General features: G+C 38.2%; 1 protein-coding gene across 1 annotated transcript in view; it reads right to left on the reverse strand.

Moving 5' to 3' along the window:
* Nucleotides 1-10,704: 10,704 nt before the first annotated feature.
* The window catches only part of LOC112567173 (relaxin receptor 2-like), a 38,224-nt gene continuing 23,253 nt past the window's right edge, over nucleotides 10,705-25,675 (reverse strand). The window contains 18 exon segments of the mRNA XM_025243751.1: nucleotides 10,705-11,823; nucleotides 12,384-12,619; nucleotides 13,527-13,922; nucleotides 13,925-13,950; nucleotides 14,157-14,350; nucleotides 16,699-16,918; nucleotides 17,973-18,044; nucleotides 19,177-19,248; nucleotides 19,485-19,556; nucleotides 19,833-19,904; nucleotides 20,141-20,212; nucleotides 20,501-20,572; nucleotides 21,125-21,196; nucleotides 22,772-22,843; nucleotides 23,005-23,076; nucleotides 24,187-24,258; nucleotides 24,856-24,967; nucleotides 25,439-25,522. Coding sequence (XP_025099536.1) covers nucleotides 11,674-11,823; nucleotides 12,384-12,619; nucleotides 13,527-13,922; nucleotides 13,925-13,950; nucleotides 14,157-14,350; nucleotides 16,699-16,918; nucleotides 17,973-18,044; nucleotides 19,177-19,248; nucleotides 19,485-19,556; nucleotides 19,833-19,904; nucleotides 20,141-20,212; nucleotides 20,501-20,572; nucleotides 21,125-21,196; nucleotides 22,772-22,843; nucleotides 23,005-23,076; nucleotides 24,187-24,258; nucleotides 24,856-24,967; nucleotides 25,439-25,522 — 2,138 coding nt within the window. The 3' untranslated portion in view covers nucleotides 10,705-11,673.

Genomic DNA, 25,675 nt, shown 5'->3' on the forward strand with positions numbered 1-25,675 from the left:
AGTAGACAGTGAACGAGGCAGGGGAGTGAAAAAGAAAATAAAGGCCGGAAATCCAGCCATGAGATGTAAGAGAGCATCACACCGCCATTGCCACTATAGAACCGGCCCGCGGACAAGCGGAGGTAACCCAGTCGTGACTGGGTCACATGGGGAAAATGAACGAGTGAAAACTGAGTAAGCCAAGGGGTGCACTAACTGTTGTGTCTGTGTGTGTGTATACGTGGACTCTGTAGGATGACAAAGACAGCGCACACATTTTCTCCGGTGGTCTCCCATTTCGTTGATAAAATGTCTCTCAGAAATGACTGCTCTCCCCTGCTGCTCTGATACTACTCAATAACATCTAACTGCTCAGATTTTATTCTGCCCCGCTCTTTTTTGTCACAGTATTCTTTACTTTCTTTTATATAAAGGATTATTTTATAATTTTTTTCTGGTTGCGTACTCATCGGTAACACTTTGCCACTTCGCATGACCAGACCGCGGCCATCGCCAAGACCAGATCCATCACAGCAAAGCATTACTTCCCAATCACGCAAGTTTGCGCCATTTTCTCCTGGGATTGCCAGCTTCAATTACATTCACGTGAGTATCAGGGGGAAAGGAAACATTAGGCTCGTGAACGAATCCTCAATGAGTCTCCAAGGTACAAAAATAGCTTCCGTGGAGGAACAAGTAACACGATCGTTCCTTGTCAACATTCACAATGCATGACAAAGTTTTAAAAACTTAACTAACCTTCTACACAGCGAGATTGGATGTCATGGTTGTATTAATTTACTGAATAGTTTCGATATCTATTGTATATATATTTTTTTGTCGTTTCTTTTTTTAAACAAAATCTTAAACTCGATCATCATGTTTACCAGTGGGTGTATTTTGTAATTTTTTTTATTTACACAGCATTTACCCCTTTCTGTAATTCTCGAGATGTTTCTTCGGTGTTAAAGATCTGCTCTTTGTAATGACTGGCTAAAAGACAGTGCAAGATAGTATTTATTTCTTGAATTCTGGGTGAATGCCACCCGTACGGTTCTGAGATACATGCTCACCACATCATCAAGTACAGACAGAGATTAACAGTATAGACATCAGTATTGTCAATAGATATCTTTACACTGAGAGACCAGTTAGTGGGAGGGTTGTGTTAACAAGATGTCTGTGTAAAACACGACTTTGATCTTTTTCTGTTTGAAATCTTTTATCTCGCGACTGTGTCCACCGAGATGTTGAGAAAAGACTTTGTACTGAGCTCCACCAGGTAATTAAAATGATCCACTTCACTAGGTCTTTAAATATGTTTTTCATTCTCGAGTTGAGACAGGTTTCAGCATGAGATATTCTAACCGTGATTAGTCTACTACAAAATTCACGGGTCAAAGAAAGAGATGTCTGCAGACTACAAGGACTACATGACAAATGACAAACAACCATCAGCCTCCATTTTCTAAGCAAAGAAAGGATCCATAGCTTTCGTGGTCTCGTCTCCCGGTGAGGTTGGGGTAGGTGGGTGGCGATTATTTCTCGCTTCTGCATGCAAACTAATCAACACCAGTGATGAAGAACACAGGCAGGCAACATATCTGAGCTTGACAGAGGACAAGAGGACAAGACTGTAATAACTAGCCTACTTTCTGGAGAGAAAGACGTAGTAGGGGCCTCAGAGAGGACAGGAGGAAGAATAGGGAGGGTGAAAAAATGCACAGGAAGTAATTTAAAAAAAATTAACGAAAGAAAAGAGGCATTAAAGGGTCTAATAATGCACAATTTAAAAGTTTAGAACTAGCTCAGAAGACAGCCAGTTTAAAAAAGCTAGCCATAGCAATTTGAAACCGTTTCACCTTCAGCTTTTTCTTATTTTACAAACATCACGAAAACCGAAGTTGGGCTGACATAATCATCCCTGCTATTGCTCGCAAATGAGAAAGATTTCTCTAATGCATGATTTAGGGGAAGAAAACAACACAGACGTTGAACTTTTGTATGAAATAATATTCGATTTTACTCTTTAGTCAGGAATCTCACATAATAGCCTTTTAAAATATTAGAAGTCAGTTTAAATGTAATCCTACTACCTTTATAGTTTGGACGATGGCAATGGGTATGCGAATTATACATGAAACCGAAGCATGTCCGTAAAATTCCGAATATTTCAAAACAAAATCATCAAAATGAAGGTAGAGAAAACGAAACAATAGATGTACGGGTCCCTTTGAAAACATCTCCGACCTTTTGCTTTACTTTCCAGTTCTGGAAGCCTGTGGAAAGAAAGGAAACTCAGGACAGCCAGTGCATTAATTTGTGCTTTTCTTTGTGAGGATTTCAGCTTTGACGGGGGATTTCATCCTCATCTATTTCTGCAAAATGAGATGCCTCTATAGATGATCCTCCTCATTCGCTGTCGTTCTTTGGGGCATGGACTGAAAGCTCTTTTTGTATGTATCAAATTTTACAGATTGCATATTTTACTTGTTTGATATTCTTTTCCGAATTTGGTAAAAACAGAAGAATGTGTTTTATATATATATACAGCGGCCTTGGAGTAAAAATCAAGTTCGATCTCCTTGGAACCACTTGCTGACCATGAGAGCGAGGTGTCACAGACTGATCACATAAAGATGCCGCTCACGTGACAGTCACCTTTGTGGGTGGCGGATGCTTTCTCCAAAAATGGAAATGCGTGGGAGTATAGTGTATTATTATTTCTTTTTGACGAGGTTAAAAGACGAGTTCGTGCTTCCTATTTAGCATCAATGCTGAAGCCAGAGGATGCCCGGCAGGCCTGTGCCTCCCACGTTACACAATCACACGCTTCACATACTTTCAACCGAGCAACCGTCTGAAATTGCACTCTTTTTTTGTTATTAGGGCATTTTGAGCTTAATTTGATGTGAGATAAGTTGCTATTTATATTTTGTCTTGTGCGACAGTTCACGTGCTGATAGGGGGAGGACGAGGATACCCCACAGTGACGTAACATGTGGGAAGGTGTGAAGAAGAAGGAGGTACACTTAAGTCAACTCTCGTGGGACTGCAGGATGTGGTTATTAATTTACAGCCACTCTGGGTTTGAAGCTATTGAACAACCATTGATATTGTTGCTCCCACAAATTTAGAAGTGTTGCAAATGCGCATACGAAACAAAGTGCACCGATGGGAAACGAAAACCTGACCAAAACATTTCTTATCTTATTTAAAATAAATTTTGTCTAAAAGTTCTACAATTTTGCAGTGCACTGATTATCTTCAGAGATGTGTAAAGATGTCATCAAGAAATGTTAAGATTATGGTAAACAACTTGCGCAAACAACCCAAGAACGAAGTTCATTAACAGTAGAATCAGTAACTTTGCGAGAGTTGGAAATACATGGGTACCATCCTTTGCTTACAGGATAAGTGACACAATGTCTAGGAGAAATGGTCACATCCACCATCACAACCCTCATTTAGTCATTCCCCAAGCTATGAGGCGGGTCTGTCTGACTGGATCACGTGGGCGACCCTCAACTAATTTATTTCATGCACTTCCTCGGTGGAAATATCTTGTAGTTGGACCAATATGGACAGGACTCTGTATTTTTTTTTCTTTTGCATGAGCTGGACCTTTCCTGTCTGTCTAGAGACCGGAATTTCGTTCAGGACTCAGCCATGCGTAACGGTATCGCAGGAAAGTTTGAGATTCTTGCCCTTGCACGTCCATATTTTTTCTGTAAACAACAACAAAACAAATCCATTTTCATGGCCGAACATTGACATGTTTCAATCACTAACACTTCCTGATCGTTCCCGAGATACATTAATCCCTTGCGTGTCCCATGTCCCTAATCTTGGCCGCATCTGCATTCTATGTTCGTGTGGAGCAAAGGAGCTGGGAAGCTGTTGCCCGGATGACAACAAATAAAAAACATGTCAGAATGTTTTACTGCCAGTTGCGTGGCTTCTCCGGACACCGCAAGAGGCAGATGTGTATTAACTTTATAAATTATCTGTCAGAGTGTGAGTTATTCCTTCCTTGGTTCTTTCGTTCTTTCTTTCTTTCTTTCTTTCTTTCTTTCGTTCGTTCGTTCGTTCGTTTCTTTCTTTCTTTCATTCGTTTAGTCTTTCTTTCTTTCATTCGTTTGTTCTTTCGCTCGTTCGTTTGTTCTTTCTTTCGTTCTTTTTCTCTTTCTTTCGTTTGCTTGTTCTTTCGCTCGTAAGTTTGTTCTTTCTTTCTTTGGTTTGCTTGTTCTTTTGCTCGTTGGTTTGTTCTTTCTTTGGTTCTTTTTTTTGTTTGTTCGTTTGTTTGTTTGTTCTTTCGCTCTTTCGTTCGTTTCTTTGTTCTTTCGTTCGTTCGTTTTTCGTTCGTTCGTTTGTTCGTTCTTTTCTTCTTTTTTCTTTCTTTCGGTTTTTTTTTTCTTTTCTTCTTGACCAACGTTATATCTTTGCAAAGAAGGTGAAATCGCAAAGTCCCAGTAAACAAGACTCGGCCAGAATGAGTCGACTTTTTATTGTTCCTCTCACACTCCTCCCCTTTATTTGTCTTGTCCAGTCTAAACAGTTGATTCATTACCTACTGGCAGGCAAATGGCCACCTCGTGCAGTTTCCGAACGGCTAACTCATTACCTGTCACATCTACACAGTAGGTACTTTATCGAAACTACATCTGTGACGTTTTATGGTGGACAAGGATGCAGGTTGTAGATGGCTTCTTGCCAGTGTGTCCTGATTATCTTTCGCGTACGCTTGTCTGAGCCATCGGTAAGGGAGGATCCTTTGCTGTTTCTCTGGCAGAACCGATCCCGACATGCATCTTTCATGGTGTGGGCGGTGCAGGCTGGGAACATGAAAATGAATGTTATTCCCGTGATCTCGCTTGTTATCTCTGGGTCTCGCTAGGTCAGCGAAGTCAGTGCTGTTTGTTGGTGACGTGATCTCAAGTTAAGACAGTGCTGACGTCACAGGCATGACAACAGAGTGAAAATCGTGACGTCACCGGTCACCCCTCTAGTTGACGTATTGTGCTAGCTTTGACTAAGGCCTTCACAACGTAAATCCCACACGTGAATAACGCTGTGTGACTGACGTATTTTGTGCATATGACGTTTGCCGACGTGTGTATCTCGAGAACAGAAGAGAGTTATTCCCCTTTGCTAGAGGAGATAGTATCTTAAACTAAATGCTTACCCAATCACTTAAAAACAAGTTTTTCATTCACCAGACCTTTTCTGATTAGAGCGTAGACGAACACGCCAGTCTGTCTTTGATTAACCTTTCGATTAACTCTTTGTGTAATTCCACGTTGGAGAGTTCTCCAGATTAAGTTATTCTCCCAAGTAGATGATCTTTACGAGGTCTCCACATTTTTTCCTGTCTGTAACCAAGACAACGAGTTCTTACTCAAGCTCCGGCAGTGATTACTTTTCTTTGCTAATGTGGGTCGCGGAAGATGCAGCTGCTGCTGTAAATTCAAGAGTAAATACCACTCACTGAAAATGAGTTTCAAATACAGGTTAAAATAAAGGTTTATGGGGACACGGCTGGACGACAAGGCACAAACAGTTTAGAATAGACAAAACATGAATACTTTCCAGTCACGACTAAAGTAAATTAAGGTGTAAAGTAAGTCAGTACTGGGTGATATTAATAAAATCATTCACAACGGACAGTATAACATATCCGAAAAGACAGCCTCAAAATGAAACATAATAGTAATTAATAGTAACGAGTAATAAATATGTGAGTAAATAGTAATAAATGAACATAGATGGTAATCACTGCACATATGAACAATAATCATTGGAGAAGTAGATGGTGAAAATGGATGCAATGACAGTTATCAGACATATTAAAGACATATTGAATTATAATAAATGGAACTATGAACAGTAATCTGAAAAAAAAGGAATCAACGAGAGATTGATGAATGATTACAGGAAACAGCTTTGGTGCCAATCCAAAAATCTCTACTTAACCTAAAAATCTAGTTTATCTTGAAAAAAAGTAAGCCTCGGTAAGTACCAAAGCACCTTCGTCCACACCAAATTTGGCAGTGGTAGCAGAAATAAGAAGAAATCCATTATTATATGTAAAAATCAAGAAAAGGGGAGACAGCTACTGCTAGACAGTGTCCTATTAAAGCTCAATTAAAGAGCTCTGAGAGAAAATCACCGGAAATAGAGCATAAAATATCACAGAACATTTTCCAGGATATTTTATGACAAAGAGTACAATGTCAATGTTTTTTGAGGGAAGACGTGGGCGTCTCCACCAAAATAAAACAACGAAAGTTTTCAGCCTCCCTGTTTTTGTCATTTATTGAGAATAATCTTATATTTAACGGTTAAGTTTTATGCAGGAACTTTGGACGGATAGTTTTCTTTGTGTTTGAATTTCGAAATTCTGTGCTGCGGGTCCTAATGGGAGGCAAACGGCAAGAGTCACTGTTTGTGTTGTTGTCTTGCAGGAAGGAGGGAAGGGGGCCTATAATCTCAACTATCTCAACTTTTATCACTATCGTCGCGATTATCATTACTACCACCATCAACACCATTCAGTAATCAAGACGTCAAGAGACTCTTGGATTTTTACATCGAGGGATCCATTCAACCTGCCATCCAGCCATCTGCTTTAACGGCCTGTGTTCGTGGGCACGTTCGACTTTGCGACTCTTTATTCTCATCATTGCCATGGTCGTCAAGGTAACAGCCTCCCTGCTACATCAACTTTGGAACTAGACCCTCTTGGCAGGACCGTTGTAAACTTCTAAATTTTACAATTTTACACACACACACACACACACACACACACACACACATACACACAGTTCTTGAATAACATTTAACCAAAAGCGGATGAACTATTTCAAATTAATGTCATTCAGCGCACTACAAAAGAAAGAACACAGCAATAGTAGTTTTCAATAGATTGTCGTTTTTAAGCCGACGATTTTTACACCTCGTTACTCTTGCCAGAGATACTGGTAGAAAGGACAGCATGCAGCCAATGAGAAACAAGTTCTCGTATCAATAAAGAGCGAAAGAATCAAAAATTTCGTTCACAGCCACTTCAGGCGGCCAAGCGTACACGCGTTCTTTACATTCAACAAATAAACATTTTTCCCCAACAGAAAATTCTCTTTATGTTTTGCCTTAACAACAAATTTTATTTTGTCTTTTTCTGAAAAAAAAAAAATCAGGTAAAGGATTCCTCCGAAGCGAGAACTGTTCATGGTTCACCGTGTTTAGGGCTTGACACTTGAAAGGTGTAATCTATGTCACACCAAGTACCCTTATGATTGTTGGACAGGAAATGTATTCTGGGTACAAACAAGAACATTTCAATTCTACTCCAAAGCTGATAGCACAAAGCATATAGAATATTTTTATCTTACTATATATCCTAATTATAAAACGCCTTACCAATACAATCAAGTCCACATCTACACCTACAAACCTACTCACTTCTTCAAAAGCTAACCCCTGTCTCGTAGGCGTTTCATTACTTTAGCCATCGGTGTCCCTGCTTTTAGAAAACGGTTCACAAAGGCAACAAGCTGACTTTCCACTGCTCGAGGAAGTCTCATTGTTATAGACAGGTAGCCTGCAGTGTTTAAGAAAACAAACTTTTTTAAAGCAGGCGTCAGCATTGTTAGACGACCTTTCAATGATGGAGACAGTCGGTGTCCATACTTCTGTACCGTCTCTCAGGGTTTCAGACAAGGTGGCGTCTGTCTTCCCACTCACCAAACTGAAAATGAGCAAACGACTCTCTTGATGACGTAATTAGTAGGTGTCTATCAGGAAGCTGAAATACGATGTTGGTTTGAAAATGGGGAGGACCTGTTGCGTCGGAGGATTTAAAAAAAAACAACAACAACAAACCGGCGGATTTATTTGCTCACGGAGTTGAATGTCTTACTGCTATGGGCTTCCCATAAAAACAGATTATGTAGTCTGCTGAAGCTTTTTCCGATGACATTCGAAACTGAAACCCTTGAAATGCCCTGTAGCTGCTAGACAAAGTTCTAATCACGATTTTCATTATACATAAACCCAACTAAATAATCACAATTAAAATAATGGCGAAATAAAAGCATCAGAAAACCTCTGAAATTCGTATTAAATTCACGCATGTTGCTTCCGCTAATTATGTCCTCTGCCTGTAAATGTAATCTTGAAGAACCTAGAACACCAGCTCCATCCTAAAGGGTCTTGCTGCAGGAGGCTTCTACAGAGCTTTTCAGTCACCATGGCAGCGGATCAGTGATGACGACACACTAACGTTGTTATCGAGTCATTGAGGTTTCGAACCAGAGCTCAGCACAGTGACCTCTACTACAAGGAGCAAGGGGAAGAAAATATAAAAAGGAATTTTATAAAGTAGGCAACAACAGACAACGAAGCAGCCATTTGGATTGTCGTTAGAACGGTGGCAGTTGTCATGGTAACGATGGTGACTGTGTGATTCGAAAGGAGGGCAACATCTGCACAACGCGTCTGCCCGAGGGTAAAATGGTGTCACTAAAATATATGGAAGTTGGAACTAAATGTTACTTTGATGGCTCCGTGTGGATCAGATGCTATTTTTGCAGGCTTTCTTCTTCTGAGTCTATAAATAAAACACACTAAAAAACTAGGTCACACCTTAAAAGACAACCTCATACCATATTTTGCGAAAAAGTACTTACACGCATATATCACATACAATAATAAATGCATATATTAAGATATTACTTATTTCCTTTATAAGTTGTTGATATTTTCCATGTCCTTTACTCCACAAAGCCATGTACGACTCTGTTCGTCCTTCTGTACAAAAACATTCTACCTGTTAACAAAAAGCTTTCTCGTGCGACCCTTAATTTCTTCCAAAGTCGACACCAGAAGACTGTAATCTTGGAAAATCCATAAAAGCCTAAGAACATAGTTTCCAATGACTTTTATCTGCTTGGCTAAAGGAAGGATTTGTTTCCAGAACCTTCAGTACACGCTCATGTGGTCGCTTAATGACGGTTTCAGCTTTTGCTGATGTGGCCTTCGTCTCAATCCTCAGGTGTCAACGACACCGAAGTCTGAGATACGAAGGTTTGTGTAAAAAACATGAGTGAGGGTGTGGGGGAGGTAATGAGTATGAGCTTATGTAGGAGTGGCGCTATTTATCTGCCCTTTCTTTTAAACTTTGCGAGTGGGAGTTGGAAGACGAGCCCGGCATCAGCTCCATTGTCTCTAACATGAGCCGCGGATTTCCTTTATGGAGGAGAGGATACGAGTCACATCTTTGTTTCCGGTGATGTGTCTGTTGGTCTGTCTGTCCGCTTGTCTACCTATTTATTCGTCATTCTAATGTTTGCATTTTATTGTCTGCCTTATTCATCATACCATCTGTATTTCTCTCGATAATGTCTCTAGAGTTGAGTACACATGTCCTATGCAAACTAAACAAAACAAATTGATAAACAGAAAAAACAAAAACAACAACAACAAAAAAACAAAAAAACAAACAAACAAACAAAAAAAACAAACAAACAACAAACAAACAAACAAACATGTAAAGCATGTCTTGCTCCTACAAAACATCTGTCAAGTAGATGGGTAGATGGGTAAGGCAATGGCAATGCAATTCTGAGGGTAAGTTTGGACAGTTGCTCAGCTGTGTAACCTCAGGGATAGGGGGGCTGCGGGAGGGATGGCATCGATTCCCAGAGCGGAATCAAATCACTAAACGATTGCTCGATTCCCTGAAGAAAGAAAGAGAAGTCTGATTTTTTTCTCCCTCGTCTCCATTTAATGAAATGCCAGTGACAGCGCTTTCCGTGACGCAGCTGCTACGAAGAGGTGGACGGGAGGAGAAGGTGGGAAGGTGGACGTAGGTCTGTTGAAAAGTTTTAAATTTGTCAGGTCTGGGGGCAGACCTAGACACTCGGGGCATTCCCCGATCACCTGCGTCACTTCCTGCATTTTTTCTAGCTAGAGGGCGCGCAAGTGGTCCAATCACTCTAAGGAAGACGTTTTAGTCTAGCTGTCCTTCAGTCTTACCTTTTCTCTCTTTCCATGCATGTTCTTCGGCCTATCCCCAATCTCAGCCCCGTTGCACATCAGGCTTTTGAAAGCATCAATATAGTTATTAAAGTTTGAATCCAGCGTGTTATAATGTTTGAGGCTGCTTTCTGTATGTATCTAGTAACACTGGATAGAGTTTTAGCAGGGTTTGCGGTCCATGATGGCAATGCCGTCCAAAATCCAAACTTTTTGTACTGGGAGAGTGACAAACAAAAACTGCTATTTCTAGTTTTAACAACAGCAAAAAAATTTTCGTTGATATTTTGTGAAGAAGACAATGCAATTATTTTATCTTCAGATGTAATGATACTTCACACTGTTACGTATATGGTTGAATGGAATGTGTAGTTTTTTTGTAAAATATTTGACAATGAATTTTAATGACCTGACTTCAGGTGATTTTGTTTTACAGTAAAGTATTATAATTGTCGGCGGATTTTTCAACTCCGTAAAAATGTATTTTTTATAATTGTATTTTTTTTTAACGACAAACAGTTGAGCGCGAGCACGTACACATCATCCACACTGACACACACAAACAGGTAAAAACAACTTTACAACACTTGTTGAGAAAATAGAAGAGAGAAATCGCAAGTATTCCCAACACTTAAAAATAATATAGATATAGAAACCAACATTTATGGAACCAAAAAAGAAAATGTCGTGTTTCTTGCCGAGCGGCGGAGAATATCAATTCTTTTAATCAATTATCATAAATATGCAATCAGCGCAACAACACCATCTGGCTGATATGTATCAATATGCCAACAAGACCATGTTTATGAACGAGTTGGGATTAAAACACGATGACCCAACTGATAACAACTAAGAGATGACGACATCAACAACACTCAGCTGCCAGTTTCCATCAGCACTTTAGAAAATGAGTTATTTGAGTTCCTTTCCTCACTAGAAAACATTTTAGTTTTTGCTTGAGACACAATTTTGAGAAGGGTACATAAAGTGTTCTGTTTGTCCATGAGGCCACATGGGGACTAGATCGACGATGAAAATAAAAATAAAGAAATTTGTTTAACAAAATGTTCTGAATTACAGTCACATGTGTTCCAAAGTGTTTAAGGGTCAGTCTCTCCCAAACCTGGAAATTGTGCGCCAGAAGGATTGGTGCGTTTTTTAGAGTTCTGATGCCTTTTAGTCACGTGTCTTCTATCAGTTCAGAGTTTAAACGTTTTCGTTACTAGTCCCTGTCTTCACTCCAAGCCCCGTTTAATGTGTCGATGTAAGGAGGACAGGGATGTGATATAACAACAGGCGAGCAGCGCCAAACATGAAACAAGGTACCACGTGACCAGATTTCTTGCGAACTGTTCACTGCAGCAGCCATTATCATTCCATAAACGTCCTTCACAGAGCAAGAAAAACATTTCCGAACTTTTCTTCGGACGAGAGAAATCTCATCCACTCCAGGACTGCGTCGGTCGACCTTCCTGCTGCTGTGGCCATGAGTGCCAATTGTCTCCCTTGGATGTCGTCGGCTTGCCGGAAGGATTCGAAGGACTTATTTCGAACTCCGAGAGTTACCTCCCGCCAAGTGAGCGAGCAGGAAGCCATGGCTCGTCCAGGACATCACGTGCTGAGTCACGTGACAAGATTTGTGATGTCGCTGAGCGCTGTTCATGAGTGCCAGGTCCTGACCGCCTCATAGGTGAACGGAACAGCCACGGCCCCTTCTGGTGGGAAGATAACCCGACCCTGGGAGTACTTGTACTTCATTTTACCGGTGTAAATGTTGCACGGGCTGTTCTTGCAACTCAGGTGTTCCATCTGCACGAAAAACACGCACACAGTTTAAAAATTGTTTTTAACAGTCAGCACTAAACTGAGAGTTTCCCCTAAAAAGAGATTTACTTTTTTATTTATTTTTATTTTTTATTTTCATTTTTTTTTTGTTTTTCATTTTTTTATATTTATATTTTATTTATTTTTATTTTTTATATTTATATTTATATTTATTTTTATTTTTTTTATTTTTATTTTTATTTGTAGGAGAAGATTTAAGAACAGAACTGGTTCAGAAAGTCAGGGACCGCACACACAATCAGAAAGAACTTAAAAGATGAAATGTAACAGACTTTTAAAAGGTTGAGAGGAAATGTCAATCATGGTGTAAAATCTTGAAATTATGTTTAAGTGAAGAGAGGCTTAGTGCGCTAAGTACTTAAACAGCTCAAATAAAAGCTATGAAAATTTAAAACAAAAGCCTGTCCTTTGCATGAGCTCGGTTAGTCTACATAACAATAACCCTGTGACTTGCGAGTGTTTACACAACAATATTTTGTGGAAGAGGTAGTAATTGTTAGTGCCAGACAATAAGGACCGCTAACCTCGATGGTTTCTCCCACCGACCGCTGGCTGGGAGCTTTACTCTTGATGCTGGAGAAGGTGTAGCTGCACGTTGTCTCCAGGCTGCGTCTCCTGCCCACCGTGTGCGCAAGACCGGAAGCCAGGTGTTGCTTGAAAAGCTTCGTCGTCAGCGTGTACAGCAAGGGATTGAGGGCGCAATTTACGGGTAGGATAAACACAACTACCCATGCGTACAATCCACCGTCGATCGGTGCCCCTGCAAAGGGAAATCTTTAATCAAAACCTGTCAGTGTCGAAAAAATAATGTCTACAATGTCTGGCTGACATTCAAAGACATTTTGGGGGTAAAATGATCTGATGTTCGAGGACAGCAAACTAGAACGACATCTTGCTTCCTGTATTATGCGATAATAATTTTTTTTCATCACAGACCCAAGCGAGCCTCGAACTGGCGGCAACCTGCCGCGGGGACTTTGTGTAAACAATAGCTTGTGTCTAATTGTGCGCTTAGAGACTGTCACATTATTCAAGGTTTAGTTAAACGCGTTTACGGTTCAGTAAACACTGTGTGGACTGCCGTTTGACAGAGAGATTGGCGAAGCAGATTTAAGGACAGTCATTGACGATGACATAAGCGTCTGGAACTCGCCATCGCGACCATTAACACCATTATTCCCACTTTTTTATTCAGAAAAATCAACATTTTGGATTGACAAAGTAGTCCCCAGGGTTACGTGAAATCGAATTCCACGGTTTCAAGTTTATTTGCATGGTTTACTGTTACCGTAAAAACTGCTTTGGATGTTTTGGGTCTTGTGATGTATTTTCCGAGTGAAAGTGGGGAGCACTGAATAAATATTATTTTATAGTTCTTCCATTGTTCGTGTCATTATTTCAACATTTCGACAAAAACAAAGCGAGATAAAAGGACAAAGATTAAGCGAATAGTCGAAGGACGGAAAAGATAAAGAAAAAAATGATGCAAGAAGAACAGAAACCGACACAAAGTGGATGGAGAGCATCCTACGCGTCTTTCAAACAATCTGAGAAGTTTGCATAGTAATGCCTTGAAATGTGCATAGTCTCATTTTATTTCAAGAATTAAAAGAGAAAAACAGTTTTTTTTTTTAAATTAACAATTTATGGGGAAAAGCAAAAGCTACCTGCCAACGCTGCAGCTTTGAGACCTATGATGGGCATCCAACAGAAAAAGTCAGTCACGACGATAAAGAAAAACCTCTTCATCAAACATTGCTCTTGTCTTTCGTCGATGGGTCTGATCGCGAGTGCTGTCCTCCTGATGGCCGAGAACATGGCCATGTAAGCGTAGACGATAAAAAAGAAAGATCCTAGGTTGATGCCGAAGAATATAAAAGCCGAGTATTCCCACCCGTCACCCCGCGGCTCGTGAAGAAACAGGGGTATGCACACGGCGTTGTGGCGGTAGAAGAAATTCCCGAAGTAGCGTAACCCCAGGACAGGGAGGACGGCCAGAGAGATGCACCCGGCCCAGATGGTCAACATCAGGACGTAGGCTTTGTTCAGGCTCCGCCGGCGGGTCTTGAGGGGTAGAGAATACACATATACCTGTGACAAAAGAAAGTTGACTACCTTAAGAGGATTTTTTTTTATTGCTCACTAAGTTCGTTTCTCACTATGTACTATTCAGAAAATGTCACATTTTCCTTAAAAATATTAAAGTAAATTTAAATTTAAAAAACATTTTAGTAATGTTTTGCGGAAGGTGGGGGAAAGGAGCGATGTCTACTTCTATAAGGTGACAGGCGCCGCACCTGTCCAAGGTGATGACGGTGAGAATGAGCACTGAGGCCTCGCTGCTAACTGTCGTCAGCACACCACATACGTCACAGCTCCAACTGTCACGCCACTCGCCGTCACGACTCAGGTAGCGTCCGCGATAGCGCAGGTCGTGAGTGGCCAGCACCAGCAGGTACACTCCCATCAGCAGGTCAGCCAGGGACAGGTTCTAGGAAATAAGAGATGTAAAATTAAGTAATTTAATTAGCTTTTTTCATTGAAAAAATACCCTCATGCCTTTTACAAGGAACTTGAGGTCACTAGAATTTGTAGACATTGTAGACATTAGCTTTCACCGTGAAAATTGGTTTTATTTGGTCTTAACGCAAAATTCAGATATTGGTCATTGTCATGGTAAACTTGAGACATTTTACTTGTCTTTCAAAGGCGAATTATTACATACATGATTTTCATTAGAAAAGGGCTTTATAGTTGAATTGATACCCATCCACGCTTGAAGGGACTATCGAATTGTTTGCAATCGTCTGCAACTTCCTAATTGGAGGTCCTTCCCATGACTGCAGCATCAGGCTTGGTCTTGTGTTAGTAATGCACGTGCGGAAATATCTTTGGACACATCAGCCCCACCGAACCATTTTTCATTGCAGCTGTCATTATTACATTCATTTATGCATTAAATTCTTCACGTGATGTCTCATTAAAAAACTGGGCAATTCTCTATTATAATGAATGTCTCTATCTGTTTCGACTAAATACCTGCTTGACATTCACATGTCATAATGAAACAGATGACAGTCGCACTAGTTAAAAAGGTTATCAAAGAAAATCTTTGATCCGTGTAATATATTTCAAGGTTCATAAAATAATGCAATGACACTAACAGTGATATTTATATGAAAAACTAAACTATTCAGATATATCTATATGACATGTACAAAAGTATACCAATATAAAATTTTAGATTGATTTACATAAATTGTCCCTTGTTTATCAATGCCTTCTGATGCTGAAATGCTATTTTATTTAGAATTTTTAAATATGATCCATTTATAAACAAAAATATAGACTTCTTCAAGTGTATTTTTCGAACCTAAAAAAAATTTAAAATGATAATAATGAGTAATGGCAGAAGGACTATAGTAAGCCTCTTTCCAAGCTTACTTTTGATATCTTTGCATACAAGTTTTAGCCAATGCTCATCTTAGCCAATTTTTTTTTTTTTTACAAAAATGTTTGGAATCTTTCTAAATGTATGTGGTAAATGTACTCAACATTTTTTTGGTGAACAAAATTATCCTTCATGCAATTTATGTTTCTTTGAGTAGCGATTGCAAGATCGAGTCCACATTGAACTAACTAACCTACTTATGTACGCGAGGTTCTTCTCGATGTCATACAGTGCAAAAAAATATGTTAACAAGAAGGCTTTTTGAGTACGAACTGAACCCAGTTGGATTTTATTTATAAAAAACTAATTCCAACAAAAGCCGTCCTTTTGAAGGCACAACAGTCTTACGGTATTTGATGTTATTAACAGGCCTTGTCGATGTCTCCTTTGATGGTTTCTACTATTTCTCCTACATCAAAAGCGGTTTTGACAAGACGTATAGTAAAATCATAAATTAACGATCGACTTATTTCTGCAATGTCTTAACATTTCTGTCCTAAAGCATTTTTAGCTTCAAGCACAATTCCTGCGCTCAATGACTTTAAAAATAACTTCATGAAAAATTACTAAACTCTTCTTTTAAGTATTTTAAAAGTGGGAAATATCGAGCTAATGATTATTTATCAAGCTGAACACAGAAAGGAGATTACTCCGTGTTAGGGATATGTATCAAAGGTATGGTTATTTTCGGAAAAATGTGAGATGTAAAGAATTTTTGTGCCTGCCCTGATTTTTGCACTAATGAACTTAAATGTCGTTGAAAATGACAGATACTTTGATTAGTAAAGTTACAATTAAGAAAAATAAATAAAAAATTATTTTCCGTTATTTGAAACTGGTGGGACGTAGAGGTCACATATGTGTGCCGACATTTTTTACCTGCCCTGATTTCTGCTCAAAATCAAAATAGAGACTAAAAAGTCATTAAAAAGGGCAGATACTTTGATGAGCAAAATTAAAACTCAAACAGAAATAAGTGCTAAGGTTTCCGAGGATATTACAAAGAAGGAAAAGTGGAATCTTGAAATATTTTTACAGAACAAAGGGTTGTCTAGAAACAAGATTACATCTAGCTAATATAAGTTAAAACATAATTTTCAAGAGAAGCAGTTATATATAAATAATAAATATCAAGTTCAGTATATAATAGAAAAGGTTTATAAAGATTTTTTAAAAATCCAAGAAAGAAGTTTGCATGAAAATAAAAATGTTTTTGGAATAAAATCGTTTACATGTAAACAGGAAGCTTTAACAAAAGTTAAACAAAGAAAAGTTAGTTTTTCCTGAACACTGTTAGCTTCAGTTTCTTATCATCAGAGGACAGAGTCCCACGCAAACGAAAAGAGAAACGTGAGTCAGAGGCCACGTGACACGACCACGGTATGCACCTTGATGAGGAAGGAATGCACGGAGTTGTTCTCCTTCATCAGCACGCGGCCCAGCAGCACGGTGATGTTGCCGATGCAGGCCATGACGGCCACCACCCACACGGCGCTGCGCAGCACGCTGCTCTCCAGCAGGTTGTCGCGGCTGGAGATGCCGTCGCCCTCCGGCACGCACTTGTTGACGTGGCGCGCCAGAGCGCACATGAAGAACGTGTCGAAGTAGCTGCAGCAAAGGAAATGTCACTCTTTCTTTCTCTTAGTAGCTCCTGTCTTTTTTTCTTCCTTCTTATTTTTTTCTTCTTCATTCATACAGGACTTTGAACCAGACGTCTTCCTCTTTTCTCAGGACTCTTATAAGCTTGAAGCAAAGATGGACGTCACATCTCCTTTTGTTGCCCATATTGTTATCAATTTTAAACTCTTTTTAACAATCGTTTCTAACTGGTCTATCATCATTAGCTTATCTCTCCCAGCTCTATCGCTTTGTATTCACACATTCGTCCTCTTTCTCGATCATTTCTCGTTCGCTCTGTGACACCTGTGCCAGCGACTAAGCAGAAGCGAAAATACAGAGACGCGAAGAAAGAGGGGTAAACCTCCTACCCCCTTAAGAATGAAAAAGAAAAGAAAGGAAAAAGAACGTTAAAGATGAAGGATTAAAGAAAGAGCCATCATCCTGCGCCATCATTTTTTAATGTATTATCATTAAAAGCCAGACGCTATCAGAGATTCCTGAACACCTAGTATCAAGGAGTAAATTTATCTCATATTTTTTCTCAGAAATTTTTAATTCATGACGGATGTTCTTGTCAATGACATGGCACACAATTGATATTTTATAACGTTTTGCTTCAAATTTTCCCCTTTCTAGATGCCACACGCTCCCTTATTTCATCAGTCCGGCAGCTTTATCTGGCTTGTAGCTAACTTAAAGTTTATTTCGCTAAGTTATAAAATTTTCATATAGCAATTCTTTTACACTGTTCATTATTTATGTTCCCACTGTAACTACTCATTATGCTGTCTCAAACCTGGTTTTACACTAGGAGGAACCATGGATAGGTGGTCGGAGGACGATTGATTTGAGTTTGAGTGCGTGGGTGTGTCACGTGATGAGCGCACGTTCTTTGATGGAACATCGTCAATGAAGGGCTATGAGTATAGACTGTGGTGTTAGAATTTCCTACTTACTTAGACTTTCACAAGATAACCATATCCCAATACAGCCCTGAACCTTCGAACTCAATTAACACCAAGCACCACACAAAACTCCTTACACGTGTTTCAGCTGCGGCATGATTTCAAACGTCTCGGAGTTCACTCCCCTGAAGTTGTTTTTCTGAACATTTCTGTAACAAGACAAAGCCATGAGATTTATTACTGTATTATACCGAGAAGATCATTTGGTAAAGAACTGCTGGCAGGGTCCTTGCAAATTTCTTTGTCGATTTGTGAAAATTTGTGCACCAACAAGAAATATTATCATGTTTTATCGCTGTACTTTCAAAGCACTTTAAACATGTAGAACATTATGACATAAAATATTATTATACTATACTGAGAACGTCAATAAAATTATAACGATTTTCTAAACTATGGACGCATCCACCTGTAGGTCAAAATTCATTTTGTTGTGATTTTTTTTTTAAATTGTAAAAAAAAAATTGAAATTTTGTAAAAAAAAGAAAAAAAAGGACATAACTGCTGAATTTTCTCTGCAATTTTCTCGCCATCTCGCCATTTTCCCGTCTCGGGAAAAATAAAAATAAATGCACGTGGGGGTAACGCCCTTTTCTCTACACAATGATACTGTGACAGGTCTGTTTTAATTCCACAACTGGCTTTGAGAACCGTAACACCTCAAGTCTGAAACTATGTTATTATGATTGTCTGATCATGATTGTATAATTCGCGGAGGTTATTTACTTTACGGAGTGAGTGATACGCTAAAACAACCCATTCTGAGCTAAGGTTGAACAAAGTAACGATGTCACAGAAAAGCAATGTCAAACAAATTAAAGACATCGTGCAAAGAAATGAATGTTCTCATTAAAAAAGATAGATCAAAGTAAACAAAAGCGTATGATATGTGATAGTTTAATGCAGCAGCATTAGATTGTGAAAAAATGTTTGTTAAAACCTATACTCCGCAAATTTCGCTTCAGGTCTTCAGCGACCTTCTGACCTAGGCGCCATGTTGATAAAAAGAGTCTAACACTGAAAAATTAAGAAACCTCTTTGTGAACGGTTGTCACACTTTGTCTCTGTTGAGTAACAATGGTTACTCCAGAACTTTCGATACCAAGACCAAGTTAAAGATCCTACTTCTTTTATCGTGAATTATTATGGGATACAATTTATCAAAGTATCTTATAAGTTTACAACAAAGATGTCTTTCCTTTGCACTCTGTCCAAAACGGAAGCGACCTGCTCTTGGTAAAAATATATTTGAAGGAGAATCAAGAATAGCTTGTTACTCACAAGGAGATGAGGGACTGTAGTGGCTTGAAAGCTTCCTCTTCGATCCACACGATCTGGTTCTGCTGTAGTTCTCTGCAAACGAGGGTTTGAAACCGCCCCGTCAACTAAACGCTTCTTTGCGAAGATAAATACTTTCTATTTAATTACCCCCAGAGATCAAATCAAAGCACAGGTGTTACTAATAGAATGCTTGCTTGAAAAAAGTATTTTAAAAAATTGAAACAGTTTATAAAATACACTTTTTATTAATGGTTAACTCAAAATGTTTTACATGTTAAGTTTAGTTCAAAAAGTCATTACAAACGTACAAATGTGTCAGGTTCCACAACCCGGTAAAACTCTCTGCAGAAAGTTTGCGGATAAAGTTGTGGGATAAATCTCTGAAATAAGAAATAATCAGAAATTTGACAGTTACATATTCTTCCAAATTTTTCGTCAGCAGTTTGAAAATCTTGGACAGAAAAAATTACTTTGAACTTCAGCTTACGGAGAACGATTATAGTTAATTTGTGATAGAAGTTAAGATGTAGACTACAAACTGTTGGAATAGTCTAACTCAGCAAGATGGAAAGAAAACTAGTGACTGAGTCAAAGTCAGATAAAACATAAGACTGCTCAAAGATATTAAATACTTAAAACAAGAAAACCATACTTACAATATTTTCAGAGAACGAAGAGTTATAAAGGAGCTTTCTTCTGTGTAATAAATTCTGTTTCTGGACAGTTTTCTGTTGAAACATGAATGTGGAGGCCATTTATAGTTTTTCTTGAAGTACAAAATAGTTTCGACCAGTACTAGTTCAATACAGTTAATGTGAAAAAAAATGAAATACCAACTAAACTTACATTTAGAACAAGAGTTTCACACATCATTCAGGAAATAAAAATCCAGATTGCTAAGACAGGTTAGAAAAGATCAAATCACAACTGAAACATCTGTTATTTGGTCAAAGTTCGCACTTACAAGAGTTGTAGTTCTGGTATTCCTGTGAAATAAGTGACTGCTACTTTTTCCAGGTTGTTGCCGTCTAGATTTCTTAATAAAAATAAAAAAAGCAATTTTGTTAGCTGAAGATTTCTTGAGATTGCTGTAGTGGGTATGGTTTATTAAATGGTTTAATAGAAAGTGGAAAATGCCTTGGGAAAGAGGGTATTTTGAATCCATTCAGAGTATGGACTAAATAATGATCAAGCAAATCGAGTGTATATATACACAGGTATATTCGTTTCCATACTAGTACATATATTTGTATTACTAAACATGTGTAGACATGTAAAATAAGTGTTCCGGTTAGGTAAGAGAAAAATGCGCATTCCAACTCACAGATACTCCAGGCTCTGCATACTAGAGAATGTGGCAGGCATGATGGTCTCTATTATGTTCTCTAGTAAGTATCTGAAACATGTGAGACATCATATCACACATTAGTTAGAGCTTGATTGTCTCTGTTAAATTTTCAAGTATCGATACTAATATTCCACATTAATACCGTGTTGCTTTAAAGGAGATATGTTCGTCCAGTTACAGTTTTTGTGTATTCAATGTCACTTTGGGAAGTTAAGAGAAAGTAGGAAATCATTTCTTTGAAAAACGTAGTTCAAAATAAATATCAACAAGGAGGTCAAACAATTGTAAACAAGTCTTTTGTTTGTTTTTGCTTTTGTTTACATAGTGTGCATCTAGTAGAACAAGCGTGCACGAGAGACAAAGCGAAATAGCATATGTGTGTGTGTGAGAGAGACTGAGAGAGAGAGAGAAAGAAAGAGGGAAAAAGAAGATAGACTGGCTATGGAATGGGATAAAGGAACAGAGGATAAGGTAAGGCACAAAAACTCAACACTTAAATTTCCCAAGCCTTTGGTAATAAACATGAAGAAAGAAAGAATAAAGAAAAGAGAGAGTGAGTTAGGAAAAGAGAGAGTAAATAAGGTTAAAATGTTTACTTACAACTGTTTTAACCGCTTCAGGCGAGAAAAGTAGTCACGTGTCAAAATGCGTAAGCGATTGAGTCGAAGGTCCCTACAATAAATACCTGTCAATGAATGGCTGAACCAACTGATCAAACATATCACAAACTGTACGAGTCAAATTCTTTTCTTACACACATTTTAGTAATTTTTTATTTATTATTATTCTTTTGGCTTCTTTTCGTGTCTATGACGTTTACGATCAGAAAAAAACATTGTGTCAGCACTACACAATGATGAATGTTCATCTGTCATATTACAAGAAATAAACCATCACCATTGGCGTCTTGTGGGTTTTTTTATTAAAAAACATCTTACAAGCTACAGTTATTCATATGCCAAAGGTCTTTACTCTAGCATGCCAGAAATATCACGTGATAAGGCGGTTATAAGGGCGACACCAGAAAATGCAATGATCAGGTAAATTTGAGATAAAGTTTTAAATAAATGACTGCGAGTAAAACCGTCTCGTCTGATTTTTTTCTAACTTTCACTGTAGTCTTTGTGCTATCGACTTTCATGCACTCTCTCATGCACTCTCTCATTCAATGTACTTTAGTTCCTCCCATTCTTCATTATGTATTCTTTTCTCTTTCTAGCGGGTTTTAATTTATCTCCCTTTCTGAATTTTGCACATGCAAAATCTCCGTCCACACACACGCACACTATTAGTACTCATGGGCTAAAGGGGATTTGATCAGATTATTCATCTCCAAAAGAGGATTAAAGTTGTTTACGTGTGGTCCTTAAAAACATAGGTGCAGGAAATCTTTAAAGCTGCTGTCACGTGGTACACTCTACACATCTTGTCTACACTGAGCTTGTCTTTCTACGCAACTAAGACCTCCGCTGCTGAAATCTTGAGTAATGTCTCCTTACTTTAGCATTTGTCTCTACAGACTTTTCGTGTCTTCCTCATTTGTAGACATCTGATAAGAGGTCGTATATCACAAAATCTTCTTCCGTTATGAGATTTAAAAAAATATGGGCATTGTTAAAAAAAATCTTGTTAAAGCTTAAAAATTGTTTTTTTGTGCCAAGAGAGCTCTCTGCAAAATATTTCCAGACAGCTTAGACTGCTGTTTGCTTTTCTCGAGGAGCATAATAACTTATCACAATACCTGTTTGTCAATGGAGGTGGAAACTAAAGCACAATTAAATGTCGCCAATATGGCGGATCTCCTGCTTCGCGGAAAAGATTGTTGAAGTTTGTTCTGAAGACACGAATTTACTCCTTGCCCCTATCTCTCAGTTTTTTCCCATCCTTTATCCTCTCTCTCTTTACTGAGCTGATCATCCAAATACAAACTTATAAAATTTTTGATTTTAAGTTTAAAAAAAAAAAAAAAAAAGAGAGAGAGCCAAACCAGTAATATCTGTTAATAAAATCAAAACTTTGCAACACGAAAAAATGTGCAATTATCTTCATAATTCGCTTTTTTGCAAGCTACGCATCCAATGCTTTATCAAACCACGAATCGCTTTTTAAATAAAACAACTTGTCTACATGCTAATAATCTTCTCTGTTTCATGATAAAGTTTATCGTGAGGTCTACTATCATAAATATCGCTGATTATTTCAAGGAAGAAATTCTAGCGCTAACAAAATATTCAAAATATTGCTCACAGTATTTCAAGCACGTTGTCCTCTGGGAACATGTCGTCTGGCAAATCACCGATGTCGTTTCCGGTTAGATACCTGAAAAGAAAGTTACAGTCATCTACCCAGACTGAATAAAATTTAAAAAAAAAATACTGTTCACGTCTTCCTACCTGAGGCATGTGACATACTATCTACAGTGAAGACAGCATGCACTTTGACACAATATTGTTATTGTTATGAATGATGTTGTTACTCACACTTCTCGCAGCTGTTTACATGAGTGGAACGTTCCTGGCAAAATCATTCGGAGCTCCGAGTGCATGATAACACTGAAACAATAATAATTTATTTAAATTTTACTTTAAATATCCGTCTTGATATTTATAATAACTAAATATTAATATCTATTTTATATAGAAGAAAAGAGAAAATACTTTAAAGAGAGCATGACCAAATGATGCAATCATTCACTGAAATTAGAATATAATTATATGGTTCATATTTTACCTTTTATCGAGTCTAACCCTTATAAAGATAAGAAAAAAAAATGAAACGGAGAAATTAATAAAATAAATTTTTGTGACCATTAAGTCAGTTTCAGAAGTTAAAGGCCGACTTGAATGGAAAATTATTTATAAGTAAATGGGTTTCATTTTCTGGAAAATACTAACGTTTCCAACTTTTCCAAATGCTCAATTCCTTTCATCAAACAGTGTCTTTTAATCATCATGGCACTCAGATGTTTTGAAAAGAGATCAAGGCATCAAATTTTTCGCTTAGTAGAGAACATTAGAACATGCTCGAAGCTGTGTCATTGCCTTCATTGACCTCAGCTTTCAAAATAAGTCAATCCACTTTTCTCAAATAATTTAAAATTCACGATCGTTTTCGTCAGTAATTAATGACATGGATTTTCTGCAAACTTTTAACACTTTTAATCTTATGTTTAACTTTTGGCTCTGAATGTTCCTAATTATATTATATCCATCGTATTTTTGCTGCTGTAAGGCATGAGTCATTGAGGTCAATAGGTCAATACCTATGTTACTCAGTCTATTAAGTTCTTGATTCTTGACACTGTCTCCATCAATCACATAAATTGCCGTCCGACAGCCCAAGGCAAGGTAATGTAGCAACAAATCCCTGGTAGTGAGAAATCGGGGCTTGGGTGAGATTTTTGTTATAAAACAGTTTCTGTAAACTGGTGCATGAAATCTCAGATTTCTTTCGTTGCACTAAAAGTATTTTTCTTCCCAATTTTGTTTTTACCTTTTCACACGTGATAATACTTGTTTTTTAAATTTTTTTGTCTTACTTGAGGCCAGCTGTACATTTCAATGAGAAATTACAAATAAGCAGCCTGCATTAAAACATTGTCACAATCACACAAAAATATTCCAGAGAGTTAAACGAAGTAGAGAAAGACGACCTGAACTTACAGTTTTTCTAGCTCTTCCAATTTGCGGAAATCCTGAAGTGTAATGGTCTTTATCTTATTCCCTGAAAGATCCCTGAAAAAAATGTGAAGCAAAGCATTATGGTTTTTGTGTTTGAGAGTATTTGTCATGGCTGGTGCTTGTAAATGTTTTTCTTTTTTCTCAAAGTGCCATCAACTTCTGAAGCAGCAACACGCATTCACAGTGTAATAGTGGTTGCAGCAGAGCAACTCCTTTCTTTAAAAAGCTTTTGATGAATCCACAAAATAAGAAAAGAACTATACCATCATAACGACTGCCATACATGTTATGGTCAATGTGGTTTGTCACTCTGTGAACAAAAAGGACCTTCATGATTGTGTGTAGGATCCCTTTATTTTACATCTTTATTGTTTTTTTTCCCCATATGTTGTCCTTTATCTCCTTTCTATGAAAACATTTCTGTCTTTGACATTTTCTCTCCTAATTCTTTCGTCTTTCTCTATGTTATCCTCTTGCTTCTCTATTCATCTGTGTTCCACAACCACCCTCTCTCTCTCTCTTTGAAACAGACATACAGAAAGCTTCTTCACCTGCGGCTTTATAACAAAAACAAAAAAGCTAGTAAACTTTAAACATCAAAGAGACGATTGTCGACGGTTGAAAAATTAAGCCCGAATAGTTTTTACTTACAAAACTGTCGTTTGAGCTGGGATTCCGAAAGGTACCGCGGGCAAATCACAGTCCTCACAGTACACACGCGTCCTCTCCTTGCACGTGCAGGCCGGAGGCAGTGGGTCAAGGGCTGCAATAAATGTCCATCAACATCACCATGACTGTTCGTCGAGCCAAAAGGGTGGGCGGTGTTGTAGTCAAAATGCGATTAAGACGAAAGACAAAAGATTTGTTTGTTCATGATCGCCTGACATCCCTGATGGGGATGCGAACCTCGCCCAGGGGCTGCAATGCATTGAGATCTCCTCGTCTTTCATCGCTCACAAAATTATCTGTGACACTTTTATTGGAAAGTACTTCAGCATGCTAACGAGCATGGATCAGGTTAACATATCAAGGTTGTGAACAATAAGGAAAGTTTTAGTTCAAAGCTATCCGATTGTTAAAAAAACATTCCCTAAATTTTAAGTTTCACTTTGTTACATGAGTTATTGTTTCCTCTGTTCTTGTCTACCTTTTTACAAAAATCTTAAAGGAAATCTGATGCATGTGAAATAAGATATAAAAACGATGTCCATACAACCCAAGAAAATTTCATTACCACAGATGTCTACTTCTTTTTCGCGATCTGTGTCGGGTCTCTTGAAAAACATCCTATTCCACATCATACCATTGTTAGGATCGTCTGCAAGAAACAAAAATATAAAAAAAGGAAGATGATAAAATTATGATGAGTGAAGATGATTACAGTAAGAAATGCGTTCGAAGACATGCAAGAAACAATGATAATGACAGGGATTTTTTTTTTAGTCTGAGAGAGAGAGAGACTGAGCTGGAG

The sequence above is a fragment of the Pomacea canaliculata genome, linkage group LG6 (assembly GCF_003073045.1).
Source record: "Pomacea canaliculata isolate SZHN2017 linkage group LG6, ASM307304v1, whole genome shotgun sequence".
NCBI lineage: Eukaryota > Metazoa > Mollusca > Gastropoda > Architaenioglossa > Ampullariidae > Pomacea > Pomacea canaliculata.